A 21860-nucleotide genomic window follows, 5' to 3' on the forward strand; every position below is an offset into this window, starting at 1 on the left:
TTCAAATGAATCACGTGCAATCAAAAAACTCTTACCGGAATATGCGTTTGCGCATAAGGAAAAAAGTTAATCGAAAGAAATGTAAAATGTTTTTAAATTTGGTTGATAGCTACATTTTTATGTTAGATACTTGTTCTGCATTTTAAGCTTTTTTAGTTTTATGCATTTTCGGTGCATAATCAACTTTTAGTAAGTTTTAAGTCTATGCTTATATGATAGATGTTTATAAAGTACTTACATGACTCTCAGGTGAATATAACCACCTGTTCCCTGTGTACATGTTGTCATACAAGGTAGCGTTGCACCTATAGTACCTAGGTACTTGTGTTTCTTGCAAGCAGGTAATTTTTCTCGTTGAAATTTTAAACCAGATGTATTTTAGGAGACAGTAAAACCAGATTGAGGTAAATTCGTATTATGATATATAGAAAATGAGCTTTATATTTCCATGCATTTTCATGCTGGTTGATTGGCTTTCTAATATTTTTTTATACAGTATAGGCTTGCGTTTGGCCACAATCACGCCTGATGGAAAGCGAGGATGAGGCCTACGATGGAGCACGCTTGCCTAGTAAATGATAATTCACCCTGGACTTGAAAGCGGCCAAATTGTAGTGTTCAGGAAACACAGTCGCAGGCAGGGAATTCCACTCTTTTGCTGTGCGCGAAAACGCTTTGTGCGGATTTTTGGAATACTGACAACGTAAGGGTGGTGAATAAGGTCGTGCAATTCCGAAGCACATTCTCCGAAATGTAGCCTGTAGAATACCGACAGGGAAGCCACTCTTCTGCGATGACGAAGGCTCTGACGACAAAAATCCGCGTCTCAGGCATGAAGGATCGGACTTGGGCTCGGTAAAGACCAATGAGCTGGTCCGTGGCTGGTCCTTGGATAGGATACCAAGCGTTTTCGCAGCGGTATATTTTGTCATTTTTGTTTTTTACGGATGGAAAAAACTCTTTATTGAAGTTGTTTTATACCCATGTGGGTGGGTGTGGGCGGAAGCCATAATAGAGTAATCTCTCTCGTCAGGTAGATGCTTTTTTCTGAGGACTGAAGTCCCAAGGAAGAGAGTTGGACTGGAGAGGTCTACATGGCTGAAACCTAACGTTGCAATGACGGAGATTAGTGTAGATTAATGCTAGAGGTTAATGTATATGTAAATGGTAACATTTTGTTGCAGATGACACTAACACCATGGATAACAAGAACAGGGTCCGTCTGCAGCACCATCAACAAGACATCGTCAAAGATCTCGACATTACTTACATAATAGATGAGCTTTTTATGAAAAAAGTCATCACCGATGAAAACTTGGAATATATTTCTAACTTGGTAAGTACATGTTTTGTTGTCAAACTGCTTTTACTGCAGGTAAATATATGTGTAGGATCTTTAAACGACCAATTCTTGTATTTTTTTTTATTTATTTAATTCAAAGCTTTCAGACGGACATAGGTAGCACAGACGATAACGTACTGAAGCAGAGCCTCGCGTCGGACTGTCGCGATTTAGCCGTGGTATGAATATATCTTAACCATCAAAAATATGAGAAGTCTAGGTGCTCAAAAATATGTGAATACGACCATATTGTCAACCGCGTCTATCGACACGGAATCTGTTTAAACCTAAAACCGATCATAGAAACTTTCAATTCGATGTTTAGATATTTTTGAGCACTTTCTAGGTCTACCTCCAATGTATATGATCGGGACTACTTCGCGGACCTCCACGCGTTCGGTAAATTTAATAGAATGGCAACTATTTCCCACCATTATTAGGGACAACAACAGACAGATAGATTTTGGGATGGGCATACTTTAACATTCCAAAACAATACATATACTTTTGTCACATTTCAGGCCAACCGTGGCGAGCGCACTCGATACCTCCTTGACGTGATAGCACAGAATGGCGACAACAATGCTTACCAGGCGTTCGTAGACAGCCTCTTTAAGGATTACCACTGGCTGTGGGAGAAGCTCAATGTGGAATACAACGAGCCAATGTTCAACAGCAGTTTTGAGGATAGCCTCAGCAGGGGCGACGTGCCGAGGCTGCCAGAACATTATGTGCAGAGAACTGTCTTGGTATGTTCAATGAATCTATTTATTAGGTAACGTTCACTGAGAGGCTGATCAACGGAGAATCTAATACCTAAATATTTCAGTTTTTGGAATTTTATCTAAAGCACGGATGCTCGCAATTACATTCATCGTCTTTACTACCATCTTAGAGTATACCAACCGTTAGATACAATGAAATGGTCAAAGCAATTCTTTGCAAAATGTTTGTAAAAAAATTAAATGACTCTATTAGTTTCGGTTACGGATGTTATATTTTTTTACTGCAATGTTAAAATTTTGCAGAATTTTCATATAAAGAAGATTAAAAAACTTCCAAATTAAAATACTTACTTAGACTTGAAACGAGGTGATACGAGACGAGACAAACAATTTAGTTGTGTAGTCGACACTATATCTATGTAGGTACTCTATATGTATAATTGTAAACAATGCCATCAAGGGATGCGCGCGACTAGTCAGTCGGCTCTGCTTGGTCTTGGTCTCTCAATTCTAATTCTAATTCTTAGAGCGGTTTCGCTCTACGTTCGATCCGAAGTCGTGATAATACGGTCCGTACCTAATAGTCGTATACCGAAGGGTATTTGAAGGTAGTTTACGCACTAGAACCGCTCAAATCATCCGATTTAACTATACAAATCCTGTCGCGTCACCATGTAACTTAGTTATATTGCTAGTTTTAGTGTTTTAGTCTTATTACTGCGGTAGTACTGATGGAACCGAAATAAATCTCTCTTTCTTTCTTTCAAATAGTTCTACATACGGCTATTATATTAAATTCGGTCTCGGTTACGTTACGGATAGATTTTTATTCAGGTATCGGATAGTGTAGGTTACGGTTATAGATACTCTATAGCATCCCTGGTATATGTTAAGTACGCGATTATTGTATCATGTATTGCAGGAACAGGAGGTAGTATCGAAGTTAGAGCAACTAACACGCCACAAAATCCTAGCTCTCCATGGAATGCCGGGTTCCGGTAAGACTTCGGTGGCACTCGGGGCGTTGCGTTACAACCCAGATCTCATCAATACCACCTTTAACGGCGCTGTGTTTTGGCTCAATTTCGGTAACTGCAAAACCCAGGACGACATTGTCAGTCAACAAAACAAGTGAGTCATTGATTTATTTATGGAAAGGGCATTGCGTTACCATTACATACCTTGCGGTTGCCTATGCCCATTTTATTTTAGTATGATAGAAACAAACTTATTTCGTAAGTTGATACAAAATTATTCTACCGAGAAAACTGAATTTTCCGCATACTCTTTGTGTAAAACCACAGAATAAGAACGTATACGGTAGGGGACACTTGTCTAGACATTGAAAATGTGTCAGGGTTGTCATAACATAAATCAACGAGTCGGTTTTTAAAATATATTATATTTTTAATTATTGCGAAAAAAAAACTAGATGTCCTCTATGTCCCGCAAGAACTTGGACTTTCCGGGAATAAAATATGTAGCCTGTGTTAGTACAGTCTAGTTCATAAACTTGTGAGCATAAATTTGATCATAAATATCTGAACACGACTATTGTTATCGGCGTAGAAGCGTTTTCAGATATTTAAAAAAAAAATTTGCTCACAAGTTTATGAACTTGACTGTACACAGTTTCTCTGTCTAGAGCGCACTGATACCCCAACTGCCTTGTTGCTCAGCTGTGGTCAAACTATTGATATTTCATAAATATATCAAATAGAATTAATCATTAATACTCTTATGTATTTTCCTCCTCAGACTATACCGGAAAGCGTCATCAATGTATATGCACAATTCGTACATGAATTCGTCAATATCTATGTCAAGTATTGGGTCCAATGCCGACAGCCAATCTCTTTCCAGCTACGATTGGACCTGGCAAGAATTACGAGACAAACTTAAGTCACAATTCGCTGAAAATACTCTCAAAGAATCCCTACTAGTGCTAGACGAAGTCAACGAAAAGAAACACCTCGAAGCATTCGATATAGGGTGCAAAATACTAATAACTACTAGAGATACCGATGTGGTTGATAAATTTCAAGCTCAAATTATCAAGGTACGTTGTTCTCATTGTTGTAGAAAGCCAAGCTAGAGTGCTTTTGAAAATGCAAAACCGGTGAAAGACGTTAAGACCCGAATATGAAAACTAATCTTTATTTGAGAACTAGCTATTGCCCGCGACGTGATATGAAATCCTGGAGTTTTAAACTATCTCCGTATCAAATTTCATCTTAAGCAGCGGTTTAAGCGTTAAGAGATAACAGACAGACAGAAAGACAGAGTATTTTCGCATTCATAATATAACTAATGATAATAAGAAACCAACTACATCCATTGAAGGTTGAGAACGATTACAAAACCAATTTAAGTTCCTAAAAGACTATTACATCTAGTTGAAAATTTTGATGCAGCTTTCTCAGGTCGCGTGATAGTTATAGATCGCACTGTAAAGTTCTGCACCTATCTGTTATTTGATAGATTTATGACTAAGAGGTTCCATGGCCACGGGGTCGGATAACAAAATCTTCCCCGCAAATGCGTACATACCAAAGTTCCGTAAATGAAATACGAATCTAATAAGCTCATAAAATAGATTACCATCTCTCTTTTTTCCACTATCATAACACCTGGCTACCCAAAAGTAGCAGCAGACTGAGAGTTGGCAACCTAATTATATGGCTATAAGATCTCTAATTTCAACTCATCAGCTAACATCTTTTAATATTTCCAGATAGGAAACCACTTCCTAGAAAAAGAATCTCTAGAACTATTCGCTTCCTGCTTAGATGTTGAAACGAACAAACTGCCGCGACAAGCCAAGAAAATGCACGATATATGCAAAGGCAATCCCTTCTCTATAGCGATGCTGGGTGCCATACTGGCAGAAAACAAACAGCGATTGATTCATGATCCAAGTCGGTGGTCTTATTACGTGAACAAATTGCAGAAAAAGGATTTCTTATTGTAAGTTTGCATGATCTCTAATGGCCAGTTGCTATAAAAAACTATTTCGTGTTAAGCTCAGTTTTGTAGTGTCAATGTGTTCAGAAACCGTCAAGATTGAGCCAGGTTTAACGGTAAATTGTGATTTTCTTTGATCCGGCCACTTTAGTATCAGTTTAACTTAAGAGACGATAAATCTGTGTAAAACTTTTTTTTCCATATGCATATAATATTTTGTATCTTTTATGTATTTTTATAATTTTATGTGATTTGATTGAATTAATAGATATTAAAGTAAATTGTAATGTGGTTTGCGTATTGAAAAAAAAACTGCTAATTTTCTTGCGGCGCATTCTTAATGGCAATGATAGTCTTTCCGAAAAAGCTGGTAATAAAGACAAGTAGCAAGTAGCAAGACAAAGAGCTCTTTTGCGGCGTACTTACAGAATAGACATTTTAATTTATTTTTATTAATTATATTTCGAGGTACCTAACACTATTTTGTTAGAGTGCGAGATAAGAATCAACAACGATTTTACTGGATCGCTGTGATGAACTGTTCTAAGAACTTTTTAATCTTTTTTTTTTTAGTTTGCCGAGAAATGATAATCCCATCAAAGTTTGCATAAACGCCCTCGACTCTACCACGCTACAGCTTTTCAAAATGCTCGCAGTGCTACCCGACAATGCTAAATTCTCGGCAAAAGTCATCGGCCGTTTGTGGAACAAAGATGTATCCGAAGTGGAGACGATCATGAAACAACTTAGAAAGAAGTGCCTGATTATAGAAGACTATATTTACGATCAAAAGAACTACGTATATGAGATCCACGACTTAATAATGGATTGTCTCAGAACGTCAGTAGGTGATGAGGAAATGAAAAAACTTCACGCTGACTTTTTGAAAAGATATCATTACGACAATATCAATACTACGCCTGTCGAGATTGTGGATGATGGCTACATAGCATTTTACATAGGCTATCATATACACAATTCTAAAAATGCAAACAACAAGTGTAGCTTGTTCAACAAGCTATATTTGGACTTGAAATTTTTGGGAAACAAAGTAAAGTTAACCGGGCCTGCTGATGTCATATTAGATCTACAAAAGTATGAAGATTTCATTGTTGTGGACGTAAGTTGTCTTTTCTTTCTTAATTCTTGTTCGCAAAAGCTTTGTTCTTCCGACACTCGTCTCTATTTAAAAAGGGCGTCAAATGACTCCGCCATCTCTATTTCGATTTGCTTTTAACTCTGTTTACATCTCTTTAATTTATTCTCTAAGTGCAGCGAAATTTGCCTTCCAATGGCTTTTTTAAACCCGCCGTCGACGCGACAAACGCGATACGCACAGGAGTTGTATGGCTGCTGTATGGAAAGAAAAACGCGCTGTCAACGCACGTCGACGGCGTTCTTAGGTTTTAAACAGCTGCAAAAGCAGCTGTGCTATTAAAAATTAGTTCTAGTCGTCTTAGCCCTGCTGCCTCATCTGCAATCTTTATCTTATTGTTCTTTACTTTTTAGGACCTGGATAAAGACTTGTTGTATGCTATGAAAGCGTTCCTCAGCACACACGGCATAGATCTGTACCGCTATCCGTACACGGATCTAGTGCAAAGTATATTGCAGCACGAGTCGAAAGGCATACTGTACAGCAAAGCGACCGCAGTTGCTGCTGAGAATTGTGCCAAGAATGAGCTCTATTTCGAGTTCCTGTGAGTATTTTTTTTTATTATCTGCAATATCTACATTAATAAAAATAAATGCCGTATGTATGATTGATTAACATTTGAGAACGGCTCAACTGACTCGACTGATTTTTAAAGTCCCGTACTTACAACGTACAAAGAACCCTTATGGTTCCGCCATCTCCGGACAGCTTCCGTCTGCGGCTTATCTTAGAGACTGGTAATGCTGGAAAGCTGTAATTTTGCATGAATATATTATAGGTATATTCACTACGCCGACTAGTAAAGTGTTTATAAATTTTGCTGAGACCATTTTTCTATTAAGGGATCCATCAGCATAACTGTCAGGACAGAAATTTTGTAAAAGAAACTTTGAAATAAATAACTTACATTGGAGGTAAAGTCGCGGCCGTAAGCTAGTTTCTGATAAAATAGCGCATACAATTTATTAATTCGCTCGACAGAAAAACACTGAGGCGATAATATTTTTCAGTGTGTATTCAATATTGTGACATTTGACTTGGCATTGAAACGAAAAAAATATTTTCAGGCATGAACAAAACGTAGAAGAAGTTAAACACTCTACTATAGATGTAAAGGAGAGTATTAGATGTGTATGTTTTCTCGGGGACTACGTTCTTGTTGGCACACTGTCCGGATCTATTAAGGTAAGACCAAATTGTTACTTCATTGTGCAATGTTGGGCACAGGTGTTGGGTACTACGAAATGCAAAACTCGAACTTCGTATCTTGCCATCCCACTGACGCTTATTTTATTTACTACAAGAGTGACAGGGACGGTAAGATGCGAACTTCGATTTTCGACTTTCGTAGCAGCTCCCCAGGCCTAGTACTCTTTTCTTAAAACTTTTTCGTTCTTAAGTTGCTTGTCCGTATCCATAACTAAACGAAATCTATTTTAAGAATAATATTATTTCTCTGTTTTGGTCCAAGATCCCAGAGCCGCCAAAAAAAAAAAAATCTGATGGACAAATATAAACAACAAAGTGCCACTTACGGGACAACCTGTATAACTAGTGCCATCCACGAAGACGCGTGATTTTGTCAAAATTAGACCTTATTGACATTGTAATAAGATCCAAGGCACGCGTCATCGTGAATGACTACCTATATTATGCATAAAAATTACCCATTAGAATTCAAGTAAACTCCAATTTTTACTTAAATTCCTCACCTGATATCTGTAAAATGGTCGTCTACCCAGCTAGGAGATGTACAAATGTTTACAGTGCATATTAACACAACATGATACCCCAGTTTTTGTCCTAAAGCAAAGAAGTTATTTCTGGCCGGTCCGAGATCCTACTCCTTTAGACCCAACAGCTTATTCAGAACACCTGGCATTTTAACATTGACCTCTGCCAGATACTGACAAAACAATCACTTTTGTACTCTACGTATATGGTTTCGAAAATTGTATCTGATATATTTCAATCAAATCATAGTCACAGTTCAGTATGACGGATACCTAAACAGTTATGTGTCATTTGTTTTATATTACGATACTGTTCCTTTTGCAGGTGTTTAACATATCCACAAATAACTTGAAAAAAGAGCTGGCAGGCAACGGATCCCCTATAAAGTGGATAGGGGCGTGCCCGGTCAACCCGCCAATCGTCGCTGCGCTCTCCTTCGAAGGCGTCATCAAGATGTGGTACATCGACGACGTAGAACAAGACGAGACCGACAGAATTGCAGAAGAAGGTAATAACCGTTGTCTTAACGAAGCGAAGAAACTAAGTTTAAAATTGGCCTTCTCTGGCAGTGTTTTGTTTCGTTCCATCTTTTTAGTATAGTGGGGCACAAAACGTGTAGGACAGGGTCACCCAAATGGCGAATCGCGGTTCGTATCCGGACCGCCGACCTATTTTGTGCGGAATTTAAGTAAACGTAGTAACTAACTTGTATTACTGAGTACGTAATTTAATAAAATGTATCCCTCGCTTTGTCTTTGCTGCTGACAATTCAACAACTGATGAAGTTACATGCGAGAGAGAGAGAGACGCAGTTCAAGGACAGATAGTTAAGACAAACAATTTCATTTTTCACATTTGCTTATTTAATTAAATCAAGTAAAAACGGACCGCGATGTTAATTTTATTTTAGAAACCGGACCCCTGAATAAAGTAATTAGTGAACCCTGGTCCAGTGTAACGACAAGTCTTGAGGGATGACAAAATGTGGTTTGTTGTTATTCATTTTAGTGACATAAAAACTGATACACGTCCTATATTCTATTTTCAGACTCTGAAGAGTCATTCAACAACAACTACCCAAGTAGTCTCGCCATTAACCCTAAAACGGGACCATTCATCAACTGCCGGTGGGCCAACGAAGCTGAAATTCTCATTGCACATACTTCAAAAATGGTCATTCTGTACGATCCCAGTGGAAAACCAATACAAAGCTTCACAGATTTGGTAGATAGAGACCGCGACATCTTGTGCTGTGTACCGAGCAACGACGACAGATATTTGATCATTGCGACTAGCAACAACAAGCACTATGTGGAAGTCGTCGATACCATTACTAAAGAGAAAGTCTTGTCGTTCGAGGAAAGTGATACTGTGTTAGACATCCTTACTGTGCCAGGTATGTAAAAGCAGATATTATTAGTTCGTATTGTGAGGAATGAAAAAACAAAAACTCAATAGTTTTATCTGCTAACGGATCAGCGGTGGAAATAAGCGGCGTAAAGATAATGAATAATGATACGACGACAGATATTATCCGTTTACTATATATTATAGTGGGAATTGTGTTGTAAGGGTGCCGTGCCACTGAGAAACAGAAACAAAGTGTCTGGTTTTATTATTACGCTTATGCAGTGTGGACCAACCCTACACCCTCGGTAATTGATAGTGCTTTACTCACAATCATATTTAATTTAAGTAATACCTCCACACTTTTAATAGCAAGAGTGACCATGCACTTAGTAAATAATTTAATATTTTTTGTTTTCAATCTAACCATAAAAAAATCATTTTTGATACAAAGCTTTTTTTGCTAGCTGTACTTTTTGCTGACTCTACTTGCACTGTCACCCATACTACATTTGCATACGATATTTCAAGTCAGTGCTATTAACCGTTGAAGAGTTCCGTCCTGCGGAGACGATCCTGGCTGGACTACCAGGATGTCACTACTAGATTATTGTATTGTCATGCGATTTACATAAGTATTCCAAATTTCAAGTCAATCTGACTACTGGAAGTTGGTCAAATTTAACTTGCAAGATTTGATTACAGGACAGACAGACAACGGGACAGGTGAAACTAAATAAAAGCTTGTAAAAAAATAACGCTGATCTTACTAATACTGATCCGATACACTCTTAGTAGCCTTAAGTAACTGAATACGGTAGGTTAGAGTAAAAAAAGTGTTCTGCTATTTTTGACACTTACTGTAGAGTCAAGGAAACTGAATCGCATACCAGGATGGAAACTTTTCATAATAAATTTCGCTATGATTTCTACGGCAAATGTATGGAATGTCAACATGACTTGACATGACTAATTTTTTTAACTTTCAAACAGGCACCAACAGAATAATCATACTAATGCACAACGAAGTACTAGAACACGAGTTGGAACTCAACGGTCGTTCCCAAAACTTCAACATACTGTGCCGCAGCCGATCCGTCATCGCAAGCGAACTCGTCAAGAGTGATCTATCATTTTTATCGATCGCCGTTAACAAGGCCGGATCACTGTTGTTCGTTTCCACCGACGATAGCAGAGTCATTTGCATCGACCTCAAAACTCAATCGAGGATATTTGATCTAGAGAATCGTAGAGGGTATGTGACAATAGAAAACTAATTCTTGCTAAATATTTATTCACAATCGCCTCACCGCACGGGCGGGCGGTATAGATGGTGGTATTTTACCTTATTACTACCATTATGTTCAGATTTCACAGAGAAAAAAAAGTCAACCTTAAATATGGCGCGGATCTGCGTCTATAACCATGCGTGGGATACAATATTTCAAGACGGTTCTGACAGAATATCAGCGCTGCAGGCGTCTAACGCCTCAGCATTATGCTGAGTCAGCGGCCGTTTCACTTTTGCGGGGACTCACAAAATTGTGTATTTTTATTTTTGTATTTCTTTTTTGTTTTATTTGTATTTGCTGTTTATTATTATTATTATTTTTGTTTTTATTTTGTTGTATTTGTGCGTCTTTGTGAATGTGAATAAATGTCTTCTTTCTTTCTTAAAATGGACACTTAATCAACTGAAGACTGTTTTTTTTTATTTTACTTTTGATGGCGCCGGCCATCAATGTTTCTTTTTTACGCATAGGATTTAAAAATGAATAGAATATTTTGTTACTGTCGTATTTCTTCATTGTAAAATTAACATTATTATTATGATTTTAGCGATGTAATTTCAATGAGCGTGAGCGAGGTGTGGTACGACTTTATGCCGGGCTCCGACGTGCTCCTAACTGGCACGGGAACTGTGGAGAATTCCGCTAAAGTTTGGCATTTAGACCCATCCTATGTGTCACAGAATACACAGAAAAATGGGTAAGTCATATAACTCAACTAGGAATCCTTTGCTCGAGTCAGTTTTCTTAGTCTGCAATAAATCTGTGAGTTTTTTAAACTAACTAACGATTGACCTCTGACCTGGTGGAGACCGTGTAGGTATTTGCTACGTAAACGTGCTTGACATGTTTTTATCCCGCTACCCGAAGGGAAGATAATGTTTTTTGCAAACTTGTTATAAGCAATGCTTTATTTGCTTGAATCATGGTACAAAAGATGTTATAAAAAATGAGTGTAGGTAGATCAACACAATTCACCATACATTGGCATGCAAAATTTTATAATCGGATCTAATAAATCCTCATAATATCCTTAAATTATATAGGAATAATGTCAGAATAGAATATTTACTAAAAACAATATACTTACAAAAATAATCAATTAATATTATTCCACATTTTGTATTTTTTTTAAGCTAATTTAAAGTTTTAATTTTTTTTAAACCATTTTATACCATCAGAGCAAAAAGCTTGTTAACAATGTAATGTCTAGAACACTTATTCGTTATAAACTGAACATTGATATGACAATAAGAAGCATTTCCATTTCCTAGCTCGTTTACCTGTCTCCATTAAAAAATATAATACTTTAATACTAATAGTTCATGCCTATGTGTAATTGTTTTTCTCTAATTCTTTCAGCAAGGTGCGTCTAACCACAAGATTCGACGTTAGTTTCGTCGAGACGCAATCACCGCACACGCCTTCAAACACCAATGGCGGCGCTCAAAGCTCAACTAACACGCCGAAGCGTATCAAGTCCTTCGTCACCCACGGCGAAGTGGAGAAGAAGAAGCCGATAGTGTCCACCATGAGTCTGGACAGGCACACCATGAAGCCGTGTCTGGCGTTGAACCTGAAGGGCATCTGCAACGTAAACAACGACGGCGCCAGCCAGCCCCTGTTGGCTGTGGTCGATGACAAACACAATATACAGGTGATTTTTAACTTCCGAAGCAATAAGAAGGTTCAAAGTCGAAATATCTTTATTGAATTTACACTATCCTCCTATCGCCCAGCGTCCTTTATACATATAGGACTTATGTAATTTGAAGTGACAAAATTTCATGTTCATATAACAAAATTTTGACTTGAGCCGCAGGACTATAATAAACCTTTATGAATGTCAAAAAATCTATTATGGTGTAATAAGTTTGACGCCAATGTCTGTCTATCTATGGCATCGTAGCTCGCAAGCGGATGGACCGATTTCGATGCGGATTTTTAGGTGAAAGCAAGTTTCCATGCGGTAGTTCTTAGCTTCATAGTGTCATAAAAATCCGTTCAACCGTTTTTGAAATATTGAACTTTGAAATATTTAGTACTAGCCGCTACCCGCGACTCCGTACGGCAGAATTCTTTTATCGCTATCCCGCGGGAACTATGTAATCCGGGATAAAAACTATCCTATGTCCTTCTCCGGCACTCAAACTATCTGTACACTGAATTTCATCTAAATTGGTTCTGTGGTTTAGACGTAATGAAGTAACAAACAAATAAACGAACAGACTTACTTTTCCTTTTCAACGATTTGGTTACACGCCGCGAAATATCAAGTGGAAATGTTAATATGGATACGCCAACACAATACAAAGCTCACGACAGCGAAAAACTGTACTAGTTTTTTATTGTTAAGAGTTAAATATTTAAATAAATGTGACATGTTTATACGCATATTACGCATTCAATAAGCAGCGTTGATCACGATATTAGAAGGATTGATCATGGCATGATAGCGTTTTTTTGTATCTTTCAGATTATGCGCGGAAGAAAGCTACTCACAGAAATCATAACGAAAGCGGACGACAGAATATCTGCCCTAAAAATTTCACCATGCAACCAATATATCATTTATGGTATGACATCGGGCTATGTCAAGAAATATACTCTTCGGTCCAAAGAAACCAAAGTCATTCTAGACGTTACTAGTACAGTCCAGTATCTTAACTTCGTTAACCCGAATTTACTAATCGCTGCGGGTAAGAACCGATGCTTGATGGCATACAGACTCACTGATGATGGGACGTGGAGGTCCGAAATGCTGCAGAAAGGAAACAGCCATCTAGGTTCCCAGGAAATATTGAATGATATACAAGGTAAGTGAAATATTTAGTTCAAAATTATTATTTTTTATTCTTTATTTATTATGGAACTTTAATCAATGAATGAACACGATTTAAATGAGTAAAGACGGAGCCAAGAGAGACATGGCATGTCCTCCAAATTCAAAAATGTTATTAATTATTTTTAAATTTAATTTTTGAAAGATTTCCAAAAAAAATCTGCATGGTTTGATAATACGTTTATTTTTATGTATTAAAATGCGTAACGCTAGATAAGTTACATTAAATTATAATGATTTTTTTTCTTGTGTTAACTTACAATCAGGCACAGAAATCAGAAATGGTAAGAATGAAATTCAGCAAAAATATAAAATTAGCCAAGATAAAAACTTTCCGAGGCATTTGCTTGAAACTATTTGTGATTGGTTCCTTGCAATAAAGGCTCACTGGATCTGTAAGTGTGTAAAAAGCTTGTCGGTGCACTTTTTCTCTATTTAGCATGGTGCAACAAATAGCGTTTGACATACGCTTATAATTATAAGCCATAATTAAATTTAAACGTAGTGAAACTAACACAAATTTAATGGAAATAAACGAAACATTTACGTACCTATACCTAAATGATTTAATTATAATTAATTAGTTTCGGACGTTAGCGCTTTTTTCAAGAAAATTTTCTATCAATAGTTGGCTTCTAATTATGTAAATGATTTATTTATTTTCTATGTTTTAAGCTTATTTTTGACACTTATTTTAACAAAGTTTAACTTCACATAATTATATCCTCACCAAGAGAATCCATTTGTTGTTGTTGTGTCAGATATTGGTGCCAGTGACTGTACACCTAACATATGTACATATATATCTAAAACCAATCACCGAAACGATAGTGACGCACCTCACGCGTCTGTCCATAACGCACCAATGACTTATAGCACCACAGGCAGCGAGTGTTTGACATGACTATGAACATAACTGTAATTAAAATACTTCCAGGTATAAAAAAGAAGAACGGGCAATCAGACAAGTTGTCAAACGCTAGTAGCGACAGCAGCCTCAGTTCCCGAGAGCGCACCTTCCCAGTCGGTGACAACAGAGGTTGCTTGAGTGAGAGCACTCTCGTAAATTGCTTTTGGATACCCGACAGGGGGCTCATGACTGTGGAGTATAATGCTACAGTGAAACTATGGGACCAGACCTTCTTGTCCAAGTTGCCTGGCGTTCTGAACGGGAGACAAGTCGATATCCATGTCACTTGCGCTGCGTTCAAAAGGAACATACTAGTGCTGTGCGACGATTATAATAAGAAATTTCATGTAAGAATTTCTCTGTGTCTATTCCTTTTTTTTCTAATTTGCGGTAAGTTTTTAAATAAATTGGGAAAAGTGTATTCAATTGCTAAGTTACTGGCCTTTTATACAACCGAATGACTTCATAGCGTCTATCAATTTGTAATCTGCAATACCAATAAAAACAGAAAGGCTCATAAAAAAAATATTAAAATTGTCCAATAGTGACTATCTTTAATATTAGCTCTACGGGTAACAAAAGGGGTCATCTATTGGGCTTTACGTGTCGAGCACTCGGACGATTGACTTACCGACTAATAATAAACTACACTAATTTATCTTGCTTCTGTGCTAAAGTAGTCATGTTAAAGCAGTGGAAAAGGAAGCAATGTAGATTAGTGTAGTTCATTGATATAGACCTCCGCAAAGTAACGCCTGAATCTATTGATTAGTAACATCGTGCCAACTTTCCAGACGTTCGAGTTGAAAGACGGTGATCAAATAGTGCTCCAAACCATTCAGGAGTACAAACTTAATAATAAGATAACTTCCTGTGATCTCACTTCTGATGGAACTGTTCTGGCCATGGGTCTCCACTCCGGCGAAGTTGTGGTAAGAATACAGAAACTTTAGTTCCCAACTTACAAATACATACTTAGATATAAAAAACAAGTAGGTAGACTTAAATGTGCCTGCTTATAATGTTTTAAGCAGTTTGACAAGACTTTTTGGGGAAACATTACCCGGAATATTAACAAATTCTGATCATTTTAATTTTGAACCGTTGAGGCGTTGTTGAACTCAACTAATCTGCCCTCCTAAGCCAAAACGCGCTATTTAAAAAAAACACTTGAGTTATTAATACTATTGTGTAGCTTTCAACAACAAAACATTCTGCATCACATGGTGTAAATGACAGAAAAGCGATATTTTTTTTAGATAGCGCCTTTCGGCTTAGGAGGGTAGTAATGCCGGCCTCGTTTTTTTCTGAGTTTTGGAAAATGTTACATCTCAAATGAAAGGACATAATGTGAGAGCCTAAAATATCGCACCTTCGGTACAAGGAGATTAACTTCAGTGTTTTTCGAATTTTACACAATTTAACCCTTGCACTACCGAAAGTACGATATTAATTATTTTTTAGATATATAAACAATTATGCCCTTGTACAGTCACCAGCATCAATATCTGCCTTAGCGGAGCGTGCAAAAATATCTGACACGTCCTTCCGGCCCTAGAAATACAGTCGTATCAGATATTTATGCACGCTTGTTGTGTCAGATATTGGTGCTGGTGACTGTACTACCGAAGGTGCGATATACAAATACATACATTTTTGCGTCTTGTTAAAATAAACTGTTATTAGTAATTTAACAAAAAAAATATACAACTATTATATTTCAGCTGTGGAACGTCCAAGGCAAGCGTCAACTGCGTCTCCTAAAGCACCACAAAGCGAAGGTTCAATGGTGCGCTTTCTCCCCCCTCCCCGACCGTCTGTTCCGCAGTTCGGCGCTCAATTCTCCCGTCTCGCCGCAAGCGAGCGATGACAACCAACCCCCACTGGTACTGGTTACTATGGCTACAGAGATTGTATGGTGGAACATCACGTATTTGATGAAGACGCGTCCTAGCAAGAGTATTTGGAGGTTAGTATACATTATACAACGTCAAGAACCAGTGGTAGAATGTGATTTAACCTATGGCCTCTCAAGCAGTGTATGTATCGTGGGTGCCCACACTCGATTTTTTTTACAATTTGTCGGTTTGTGCATCCAGGTCTCAGTTTGTATTTTCGATATAGTTTCACGGAATACCCGTAAAAGTAACAAATTTGGAGTTGAAATAAAAAATACAAAAAGACTCCAAAAAACCAATCATAATTTGTCGGAATTTATTTATGGGCGAAATTTTAATGAGAAATTTTACTATGAACTTTTCGCTAAAAGAAAATATCGTAAATATTGCATATACCTTCGAAGCAATCGGGCAGTTTCCTAGGTAAATAAAAACTCAGGGCCGGTTTTAGGGAGAGCATCCGGGGCTACAGCCCCGGGGCGTCCACAAAAGAGGGGCCCCACAATAGAGACTTCAATTTTTTTTCCGACGAGTAAACAATAGTAAATTACTTTTTTTTTCGCTGTTACCATTTACTACACACATCACTATACGGTTCATTTTATTTGGGAAATAGTTTGGGCGCGGGGGTAGGGGTCTCCACTTCTTTGTTGCCCCAAGGCCTTCAGACCTCTAAATCCGGCCACAATCTAACTGACGGACTAATTGTATTTTTTAGGGACACTAGCCTAAAATAAACTAAAAGAATTTCCTTGCTCACCCGCGACCTTACAATAGCTAAGCTTATGCAAAATATGCGTGTTCACGCAGTTCCTCCACCTCCACACTGTAAGAACACACACAAATTACACAAACCCATCTATCACCACCACCACACCACACTGACGCGTTTCGAACTCAACCAGAGCTCATCGTCAGAGTAACACAACCGATATAACATATATACATTGACATGGACCTCCGCAAAGTAACGCCTGATTCCATAAATTAAACACTAGCATAATCTATTGTGTGTGAAGTTCCCGATCCTTACACAATCACTACTTTCAGATTGGACTTGGCGAATGTGGTGTCTCCTTTATTGAGCCCAGTCCAGCCCCGCACCGACCTTCCTACCGCCGTTCAGAATATGAACCTCGGCTCCACCACCAACTTCTTCTTCCGGGAAGGCGTGCCTGGAGCCCATGACTGCTGGAAGGAGTTGTGGAAAGCCAAAACGTGAGTTAAATCTTAAAGTATCCTTAAAAAATGTTAAGTCTTAAAAAGTAACCTTAAAATGTTATGAGTTCCGTCGTCGTGTTAAACAAACTGGTATTTTATATCAAACGGAATGTAGCCTGAATCACGCGACACAGAACTCAAAAGAATGTAAATAAATATAAATATCATAGAACACTTGACACCAATTGACCTAGTCCCAAACTAAGCAAAGCTTGTACTACGGATACTAGGCAACGGATAAACATACTTATGTAGATAAATACATCCTTAAATACATATTAAACATCCAAGACCCAAGAACAAACATTCGTGTTATTCACACAAATATCTGCACCGGCCGGGATTCGAACCCAGGACCTCAAGCTTCGTAGTCAGGTGCTCTAACCACTTAGCCATCCGGTCCTCAGTCCAACTACTGTTTTCGTTATTATTTCGCAAGATATAAAAATTACCTACTTATATACTAATAGCTTATGAATGACGGTCAAATTTAACTAAACTACTCGCCAAAAGACTTGCTTTTAGAACCAGGGCCTCGACCTAATCAGCACAGAGGTCAAAAAACGTCATAACGCCAACGTCAACGTCATTTAGCCGATTGTGAGAAGCAAATAGTGCAGTGAGATAGTTTCGCCAAATGTAAAATAACATTGACATATTGTGTTATTGATTTCAGATATAAGGAAGGATCTAAAAGAAAAGAAATACTAGCATGCATTAAGTTGTCAGGTATGAATGCCAAAAAGCTGTGTTTTGACGACAAATTCTCCTGTTTCGTTACCGTGGACAACCCTGGTCACACGCACATCATGAAAGTTATGTCGAACACGTAGCACTCCCATTGCGCATATGTTATAACTGTCTCACTCCGATATTAAAGTTGCATGCAAATTAAATGAAATTTTATCAAGAAACTATATCGTATCTATATTAAGTGCCTGCATAGATAATGAACCAATTGAAAACAGTATTATTTGGTACTGGACTGAAATAGGTAGCAGGTATAAAAAAATGTTTTAGGTATAATTTTGATTATTGAAATATGGAACATGATATCAACATCTCGATGGCACATTAATGTTTTGTACAGTAGAATATTTTACACTTTTATAATGGATCTAATAGTGTTAATGTTACTTGTACTTTAGGTTTTAATTAGTTCGCTTTTTAGTAATTAAGTTGAAATGGTGATATACCAGCTCTTCCAATGCATTTCAAATAGTTTTATTTTTTTATACTTTGCTTATATTCTTACGCCTAGCTCATAATATACAACGACAGTAATCAAAATTTAACTGTTTTTTTTTATTAGGTTTCTGTGCTCAAAATATCTACGTATAGTTCTTAGTTCTATGATCAGTTTTAGATATTTGTGCATTATTTCTCGGTGCTGCTGATTTACTCATCCATAGTCTGTCTCTCTATACAAGCTCTCAAACCGTTATACTGTAGCAGTGCACACACAATCAGATTATTAGACGTATGTCGTGCTATTAATGGTAAAAATTTACATGATGTAGGTGCTGCAGCAGGCTTGTGACACGGTCTTTTATGTCCGTTTACTGACAACGAATAATAATCTGGCTGTAAATAACCATATAAGATATACATATTGCTGTTAACGATAGATGTTTTCGTAATCGACCTTTAATAAAAACCTTAGCAGAAAGACTGTTGACATACATATAATTTCATTGCAAGAAAAAAAGACGTTCGACGGCTCAAATTTATAATCAAAACTTACAACAACGATCTGTATTTTAGGTAATTTTTTATGTGTTTTTACAACGAACATAATGCTCACTATTAGATATATTTTGAATTCTAAAGACACTGTATGAATTGATAATCTAGGAAAGTGAAGCGCACAATTTTAGCGTAATAACGGAGGTTGTTAATTGTAAGCATTTTATAAATTATAAGCAAAGGAAATTTACAGCTGGATATTGTCGGAAAGCTTATAAGATTTTGGTTCTAACCTTAACTTTTTAATCTGAATTATAATATATGAGCAAAATAGATAATTTAATACGTTTGTGTTTGGAGGGTAAAAATAATAATGTTTATTATTAGTTGAAACTTACCTCCACATTAACTCTTCTACATTACAGACAGAGATAAATATATGAATATCAGAACATAATTACAGATTAAGATATTTTTCGTGTTTCAATTTGTTTGATTGGACTTATTTATACGATAGAGCATAAAAGTAATCAAAAGTCACAAAATAACGAAGTGTAACTGGTTGTAATTCATAAGTTCAATAGAAACCAAGTACTTTTGAGATAATATGATAATATGATGCCTGCTTTAGTTTGCGTTTGCTAATCTATGAGATTATCATGTGTTCAATCCCACCACTTGATCTTAATACGTACATATTAATAAATAGTTATAGTCTACCAATATCTCATACACTCTTAATGATGTTTAGTGTCACGTAAGTTAGATGTTTAAATATGAACAAATTGTATTGTATCCATTGTTCTCATCCAAGACTGGTTGCAAATTATACTGAACAAGAAGTCGTAAGAAAAGAAGCAAACGGCACTTTTAAAATACAAATTTTAGAGTCATTTTCAAATTTTAGAACAGGTAAAACCCTGTGCGATAAAATTATGTTAGTGTTAATTATCAGCAAGTAACGTTATTTTTCAAGACGTTCTTAGATAATCCTATTTTAGTGTTCATTTTATCAGCTTACAAAATTTTTCGACGTTACTTGAAATATTATTAGAATTCGTATAATCAATTAATCGTATTTAAATATTTTTATTCTTTTCGGGCAGAATTAGGGAGAAATGTCAAATGTGCACACACCGTCCAGGGCAGATATGGCATAACTCTTTTAGAAAAATATAAAGTAAGTGCCATTTAATGGGCGAATGTAAATACATAGCTATGTAACGATTATGTGATCTGATCCACTGTGGATCTCCAATTGAAATGTACATATTAATTTATATAGTTTTAATCTTGAATGTATTATAATAATGTAACGGTGCTATAATGTCATAATAGGTAACGAAATGTTCTTTTTTATCGAAATCTGTCGAGAGTGGTCTAGTATGTCTATAGCTATAGTACGCGAGGAGATGAAATACACACCGGTGCTACTGTAATGCTTAACGATACAAGTTTATATGCAGAATTGTTAGTACAGTCAAGTGTAAAGATATCGACACGGCCAAAGATACGTATAATGTTAAGTGCATAAAGTCGTGTATACATATTTTTGTAACTGCCCGTGTCGATATCTTTGCACTTCACTGTACCAATGTAGCCATGTGTTTTTATCTTTGCAATACAGCTTTTGCTCTTGTTTATCTTTGTCGCTAAATATGTCCTATTTTTATCCAGTTTCATATAAAATAGACCTGATTAATCTGGCAATAGAGTAACTAGCTAACCATTGCATTCATGCAATAGACTTTTCCATTGAAAATTACAGAACAGTTAAAATTTACATGATCCCTCTTGAAGATGCGATTATTAATTTTTATGACACTATTTTATTATATTTTTTCCATATCTGGGTACATACAGGCCTCATATTTGTAATGACTAGGCCTTATTCCACTCCCAGGCTTAGTATGTACTTTATTTTAAATTGTAGGAAATATGTGATGCTCAATAATGCATTTTATACATACTATGTTCCTAATTTTATTGTTTACTATTTTTTCCGTTTCAATCTGAAAGTCAAAGAATCTTATTCAATGATTTGAACTTTAATTATAATAACTATGATTTTATTGGAATATTTTTTTATAATGTAATGTTCATTAAATAGTATGGAAATTAGACTTATTTAGTAAGAAATAATACACGTCACATACATCCAAGAGCAATGACAATGGGTCAAATATACCTTAAATTTCGTCAGACATCATTAGGGGAGAACTCTTTCTTGTGATTTGTATCAAATGGAAAAATAATTGTGATTTTAATAGTAGTAAAAAGTGTGTAAGAATGTCTAAAATAAAAAAATAGCGTGAAGTAATTTATTAGAAACTGCCCCTTGAAAGTTATATCATTTTCATTGCACTTGACTTTTATAATTAAGTATGGACTCGAATCGTGTTCAATTCCCACCAGGGGCTCAATTATGTTCCGGGGACCCAAAATGCTAGAAATATTCGTGTGGACTGTTAGTTGTCATGCAAAAACAAGTTGTATTACGGAACGCAATAACTTAGTAAAAATATTTGTAGACATTATTATGATGATAAATGATAACCCTTATTTTAATATAAAACTTTACATTTTCAAATAAAAACATTTTTTTATATTTGTTTTCACTTAACTCCTTGTCCTTTCCCGATTATAAAACTACAGTAATTCAAAAACTTTATATAGTAGAGTAGAGGCACTTCGTAGTATAGGTTCCGTCCCTCTGACGCTTATACTATTTAATACGAGTGAGAGG

General features: G+C 36.6%; 1 protein-coding gene across 2 annotated transcripts in view; it reads left to right on the forward strand.

Moving 5' to 3' along the window:
• Dark (Death-associated APAF1-related killer) overlaps nt 1-21720 on the forward strand; it is a 24529-nt gene extending 2809 nt beyond the window's left edge. The window contains exons 1-20 of one of the 2 annotated variants that reach the window (XM_074099652.1): nt 1224-1336; nt 1443-1521; nt 1864-2091; nt 2990-3198; nt 3826-4126; nt 4802-5034; nt 5605-6151; nt 6541-6731; nt 7255-7372; nt 8246-8429; nt 8970-9317; nt 10262-10523; nt 11108-11257; nt 11920-12214; nt 13034-13373; nt 14337-14656; nt 15104-15241; nt 16034-16278; nt 17258-17425; nt 18105-21720. In XM_074099652.1, coding sequence (XP_073955753.1) covers nt 1308-1336; nt 1443-1521; nt 1864-2091; nt 2990-3198; nt 3826-4126; nt 4802-5034; nt 5605-6151; nt 6541-6731; nt 7255-7372; nt 8246-8429; nt 8970-9317; nt 10262-10523; nt 11108-11257; nt 11920-12214; nt 13034-13373; nt 14337-14656; nt 15104-15241; nt 16034-16278; nt 17258-17425; nt 18105-18261 — 4542 coding nt within the window. In that variant the 5' untranslated portion in view covers nt 1224-1307 and the 3' untranslated portion in view covers nt 18262-21720. Of the gene's footprint in view, nt 1-1184; nt 1337-1442; nt 1522-1863; nt 2092-2989; nt 3199-3825; nt 4127-4801; nt 5035-5604; nt 6152-6540; nt 6732-7254; nt 7373-8245; nt 8430-8969; nt 9318-10261; nt 10524-11107; nt 11258-11919; nt 12215-13033; nt 13374-14336; nt 14657-15103; nt 15242-16033; nt 16279-17257; nt 17426-18104 lie in introns of those variants that run through there. The other variant, XM_074099651.1, reaches the window with a different exon arrangement.
• Nucleotides 21721-21860: the final 140 nt, after the last annotated feature.

This window comes from Choristoneura fumiferana, chromosome 16 (assembly GCF_025370935.1).
Source record: "Choristoneura fumiferana chromosome 16, NRCan_CFum_1, whole genome shotgun sequence".
In the NCBI taxonomy this organism is placed as follows: domain Eukaryota; kingdom Metazoa; phylum Arthropoda; class Insecta; order Lepidoptera; family Tortricidae; genus Choristoneura; species Choristoneura fumiferana.